Raw genomic sequence first — 6,000 nt, 5'->3', positions numbered from 1 at the left:
TTCAGCAAGCATTTGAATTTGCCTGCACTTGAGCAAAACTGGCATCTTGGGGAGAAAGTGTTTGGGTCTGGGACGAAGGACTTTCAGCCTTCTGAACTGTCCCTTTGATCACTCAGACCCTAGTGCAACCAATGGAAAACAGAGCCAGGCTGGTGGTCTGGTGGTCTAGTCTGAGAAGAGGTCATGGTTCCTAGTCCAAAGGAGACAACCAGCTCCTTGGGCTCAAGGGACTACACCTCCATGTCTTCCAGGTGAAGCTGGATGGGAATGGTCATGTTGACAAGCCCCATCACAGCCCCTTCAGTCTGCCATCCCAGGGCAGCCTCAGAGGCATTGGAAGATACAGAACATGAAGAGCAACATAGGGGATTTGAGACCACATCCAGAGGAGTTTTAATTCCTCTGATTCAGGTTTAGTCTTGCCTTCAGATGGTTGTTTTTTGGTCCATTTGAAGAGCACTGCCTTTCTTTCACCCTGGCTCTCTGCCAAGGGTAGTAAAGCAGATGCCAAGAGTGAAGGATGGCTGCTGGACACACCAGCTGCCTGCCCTTTGTAATATCTGAGATCTGAAGACAATTCTTTTATCTTTCATCTTTGTTTCTTTTTCCCATCTCTCTTATCAGAGTGTTCAAAGGAAAGGGACATTGTCCCCAGAATCACAGAATGGTAGGTGTTGGAAGGGACCTCTGGAGATCACCTAACCCAACCCTCCTGCTAGAGCAGGATCACCTAGAATAAATCACCCAGGAACAGTGGTGTACTCATGGGAGGACAGAGGAAGCATCATAACTCTTCTCTGATGGGCCATACATTACTAAGACACCTCAGGCAGTCCTCTGTCACCACACACTGTCATCCACTCTTCTTCACCACCACAGGGCAGTGGTTTTTGCCTCTCCAAGTAGGAGAGGTGGGGCAGGGTGTGCTTATATGTGGGCCTGTATTTCCTCATGAGCTAATACCAAAGCCACGCTGATTTGGGTACCTTAATATCTTATTCATTGCCTTTGTCCTCACCTTGATATCTTTCCTTTCTTCAGCAGGAAAATGGGAGCCACTGCCCCAGCGTGACCCGTCTGTAAGGTACAAGAGAAGACAAAGACCACTGGTTCCCACTGCCTCAGAGACCTCCCAGGATGGATGGCTTGGTTGAGCAGAACACTGTGCTAATGCACAACAAGATTGCTGAAGCTGGGAAAAGGAATGGTTTGATTAACACAAGGAACTTAGTGGCAGAGGGCCGAGATGGTCTGGTCTCTGTCTACCCCACCCCCCAGTACCAGAGCCACAGAGCAGGAAGCCTTTCCTCCCCAAGCTGCTTGGAGAACAGCAGGAATGACCCTGTGCAGCAGCTCCTGGACCCCAACATGTTGCAGCAGACAGTGGAGTCTCACTACCGGCCCAACATCATCCTCTACTCGGAGAATGTGCTGCGCTCGTGGGGAGAGAGCCTCAGCTCAGAGTGCTGTGAAACCACCTTCATCGAGGACCGTTCCCCCACCAAAGACAGCTTGGAATACCCAGACAGCAAGTTCATCGACCTCTCAGCAGATGACATCAAGATTCACACCCTCTCCTATGATGTGGAGGAAGAGGAGGATTTCCAGGAGCTAGAGGTTAGATGTCACTTTGGGATACTCTGTTCTGGGCTCCTTAATTCAAGAAAGATGTTGAGATGCTGGAACATGTCCAGAGAAGGGCAACCAGCTTTGTTGCCCTTAGTTGTAGAGACCCAGGTGGCCAAGAAGGCCAATGGCATCCTGGCCTGGATCAGCAATAGTGTGGCCAGCAGGAGCAGGGAAGTCATTCTGCCCTGTACTCAGCACTGGTTAGGTCACACCTTGAGTACTGTGTCCAGTTCTGGGCTCCTCAGTTTAAGAAAGATGTTGAGATGCTGGAATGTGTCCAGAGAAGGGCAACAAAGCTGGTGAGGGGTCTGGAGCACAGCCCTGTGAGGAGAGGCTGAGGGAGCTGGGGGTGTTTAGCCTGGAGAAGAGGAGGCTCAGAGGAGACCTTATTGCTCTCTACAACTACCTGAAGGGAGGTTGTAGCCAGGTGGGGGTTGGTCTCTTCTCCCAGGCAAGCAGTGACAGAACAAGAGGACACAGTCTCAAGCTGTGCCAGGGGAGCTTTAGGCTGGATGTTAGGAGGAAATTCTTCACAGAAAGAGAGATTGGCCATTGGAATGGGCTGCCCAGGGAGGTGGTGGAGTCACCATCCCTAGAAGTGTTTAAAATAAGACTGGAAGAGTACCTCAGTGCCATGGTTTAGTTGATTAGATGGTGTTGGGTGACCAGTTGGACTTGATGATCTTGAAGGCCTTTTCCAGCCTGGTTAGTTCTGTGATCCTGTGATCCACTGGGAAGTTTTGGGGGAAGGAGGGCATGTTTGGGGTTAAGGTTACAGCCTCTGAGAGCTGGCCTGCAGGGGATCAGTTGTATCCTTCTCTCCTCTGGCCAGGACAGTGAGTGATTGCTCTTTATTTGTTGGGAAAGTCTCAACTCTGTGGATACTAATGGCAAAATTCCCATTAGCCCTAGCGGAGAGTTGGGGATATTCAGTATGGAGAAGAGAAGGCTCTAAGGAGATGTTACTGTAGCCTTCCAGTATCTGAAGGGGGCCTACAGGAAAGCTGGGGAGGGACTTTTTAGGGTGTCAGGTAGTAACATGACTAGGGGGAATGGAACAAAACTAGAAGTGAGTAGATTTAGATTGGATGTTAGGAGGAAATTCTTCCCCATGAGGGTAGTGAGACACTGGAACAGGTTGCCCAGGGAGGTGGTGGAAGCCTCATCCCTGGAGGTTTTTAAGGGCAGGCTGGATGTGGCTGTGAGCAACCTGCTCTAGTGTGAGGTGTCCCTGCCCATGGCAGGGGGGTTGGAACTAGATGGTCCTTGAAGTCTCTTCCCACCCTGACAATTCTGTGATCCTATGATTCCTCTGACTGGGCTGGTCACAACCTGAGTTAAATATCAGGTAAGGCTAGGGCCAAAAGCACCTGTCTACATAGATGGACCTTGTCTTACTCTGCCAGCCAACATCATCTCTTACTTCCTCCTGTTTTGAACTGGGCATAAAGCCCAACAGATGCTCCCTCCCTGAAGGTGTTCCAGGCCAGGTTGGACAGGGCCTTGAGCAACCTGGTCTAGCGGAAGGTGTCCCTGCCCACAGCAGGCGGTTTGCAACCAGATTGTTTGGCACACTAGCTCAAAGATGGAATGTTCCTACCTCTGAATGAGCACAAAGTCAGACGTCTGAGGGGTTTCAAGCTGCAATGAATCCTGTGTCTCTGAAATAAAAGGTTATTTTCTGACGGAGTGAAACACCTCATTAAATGCCAAATGCAGTGTTTTCTTTTAGGTTCCTGTGCTTCATTGATTGCTCACAGTAAAAGTGAGACACATTTTGTTCTCTACATGGGGCAGACTGTGGAAATCAATTTAATTCTTCCTTAAAAGATGCTTTTTTTTTTTTTTTTTTGTTCTTTAAAAAGTCATTTTGGTTTTGGCTGAAACCAACTGTGTAGCAGAGTTTGGCTGAAACCAGCTGAGTGTAGCAGAGATTTGTGTTTGCCAGTGGCTGTGGAAATGCAGGGTGTGCATCATGCTGCTGATCTCAAAGCTTTCTCCAGCATTGCTCACAAACTCCTCACCTAGCAAAGACTATTTGACTGTTTAGAGCAAAGCCATAGCTACAGCTCCAAACTGAAAACAAGAGACTTTTCACAAGGGCTTCTAGTGATAGGATGAGGGCCAATGGCTTTGAGCTGGAGGAGGGGAGATTCAGACTGGAGATTAGGAAGAAATCCTTTCCAGTGAGGTTGGTGAGACTCTGGAACAAGTTGTCCAGGGAGGCTGTGGATGCCCCCTCCCTGGAGGTGTTCAAGCAGCCTGGTCTAGTGGAAGGTGTCCCTGCCCATGGCAGGTGGATTGGAACTAGATGATCTTTAAGGTCTCTTCCAACCCAAACCATTCTATGACTATTTGCTTGTGTTTCCCTGTTGCAGGCGTTTCTCAAGTCCTAAAACCTCTATTTTCACCTCTTAATTACCAATGTCTGAGTGATCATCACAGGGGCAACCCAACAAGAGTCTTGGCTTCCCTTTTATTCCTTTTTCTCTATGTATTGATAAGGTAAGAAGAAAGAGGTCTTTTTCCCATGCTGTGCCAGTAATGTGGCACTCAACAGTGCCACAGGGAGACAAGAAGTTTCTAGGCAGGTGAGGGTGTTAGTTCAAATCACACCCTGCTACTGCATTTCCAAATTGGCTGTGGGAAGTCTCCTTTGCTTAATCAAAACAAAATCCCCAGCTGCTGGTTCTTCTGCCCTAGTTTCTTCTCATGCAGTAGCGATGTGAGTGACTGCAGCAGGGATTGCAACTGTTCAATGGTGTTATTGACATATCTGGCCTGACATTTAAGCAGGAAAAAATAAGGATAAGAAGAAAATGTCTTCCTCTTGTCCAATCCAAATCTAGCAAGACCTTCTTTAGCCAGCTCTTGGAGAACTGGCTAAAAAAAAATAGGCCAGAAAAATAAGGAGGAGAAGGAAAGCAGGTGGAAAAAGGGTCAGGGAAATAAGGAGGACAAGGAAAGCAGGTAAAAAAAGGTCAGGGAAATAAGGAGGACAAGGAAAACAGGTACAAAAAAGTCAGGGAAATAAAGAGGACAAGGAAAACAGGTGGGAAAAGGGTCGAGAAAATAAGTAGGTCAAGGAAAACAGGTGGAAAAGGGTCAGGGAAATGAGGACAAGGGAAACAAGTGAAAAAAAGGTCAGAAAAATAAGGAGGACAAGGAAAAGAGGTGAAAAAAGGTCAGGGAAATAAAGAGGACAAGGAAAACAGGTGGAAAAAGGGTCAAGAAAATAAGTAGGACAAGGAAAACAGGTGGAAAAGGGTCAGGGAAATAAGGAGGACAAGGGAAACAGGAGGAAAAGGGTTCAGAGAAATAAGGAGGACAAGGAAAATGGTGGAAACGGGTCAGAGAAATAAGAAAGACAAGGAAAACAGGTGAAAAAGGGTCAGAGAAGTAAGGAGGACAAGGAAAACAGGTGAACAAAGGTGAGGGACATAAGGAGGACAAGGAAAACAGGTGAAAAAAGGTCAGAAATAAAGAGGACAAGGAAAACAGGTGGGAAAAGGTCAGGGAAATAAGGAGGACAAATGAAATAGGTGGAAAAAAAGGTCAGGCAAATAAGGAGGACAAGGGAAGAATGTTTTATAGCAAAACATTCTTTTCTTGGTGGGATTTTTAAAGTGCCTTTGCAATGTCACAGAATCACAGAATGCCAGGCAGGAAGGGTCCCCAGGGATCACCTGGTCCAACCTTCCTAGGTGATAGTGTAGTTGAAACGAGATGGCTCAGCATCCTGTCAAGCTGAGTCTCAGAGCTGTCCAGTGTAGGGCCCTTGATCTGGGTGTCTCTTGATCAGCTTTCTATAGAGAACATTTGTTCTAGAAAAACACCTGTAAAAGAAGGTCTGAGGAAAAGTGGCTTTACCCTTGCCCTCCTTTCATCTTAAGAGGAGAAAAAAAGAGTCTCTGCAAATTTTGGTGCCATGCTGTGACAGTGTGTGCATCATTTCTCCAGGCTCCTCCTTCTCAACGATCTATTTCTCATTTTTCTTTGGGTCACACATGGGTGTACTGCACCCTGACACCACAGATTCCAAGCCTCACTTTAACCCTGTGGGATGGTCCTGTGCTAACAGAGTGTGTTCAAAAAAACAAGTAGATGTGGCACTTTGGGACATGGTCTGGTGGTCATGGAGGTCTTGGGTAGAAGATTGGGCTTGAGGATGGAACAGGTTGCACAGGGAGGTGGTGGAAGCCTCATCCCTGGAGGTTTTTAAGGCCAGGCTGGATGTGGCTGTGAGCAACCTGATCTAGTGTGAGGTGTCCCTGCCCATGGCAGGGGGGTTGGAACTAGATGATCCTTGAGGTCCCTTCCAACCCTGACAATTCTATGATCTTAAGAGGTCTTGTCCAACATTAATGATTC

At 47.6% G+C, this 6,000-nt stretch overlaps 1 protein-coding gene across 1 annotated transcript in view; it reads left to right on the top strand.

The window, feature by feature from the left end:
- Window positions 1-1,137: 1,137 nt before the first annotated feature.
- SYNDIG1 (synapse differentiation inducing 1) overlaps window positions 1,138-6,000 on the top strand; it is a 76,852-nt gene continuing 71,989 nt past the window's right edge. The window contains exon 1 of the mRNA XM_054399169.1: window positions 1,138-1,617. Within this exon, the coding sequence (XP_054255144.1) occupies window positions 1,138-1,617 (480 nt within the window). The remainder of the gene's footprint in view (window positions 1,618-6,000) is intronic.

Source organism: Indicator indicator, chromosome 2 (assembly GCF_027791375.1).
Source record: "Indicator indicator isolate 239-I01 chromosome 2, UM_Iind_1.1, whole genome shotgun sequence".
NCBI classification, from domain to species: Eukaryota; Metazoa; Chordata; class Aves; order Piciformes; family Indicatoridae; genus Indicator; species Indicator indicator.
The sequence above is the reverse complement of the archived record's forward strand: the minus strand, read 5'-3'. Positions and strand labels throughout refer to the sequence as shown.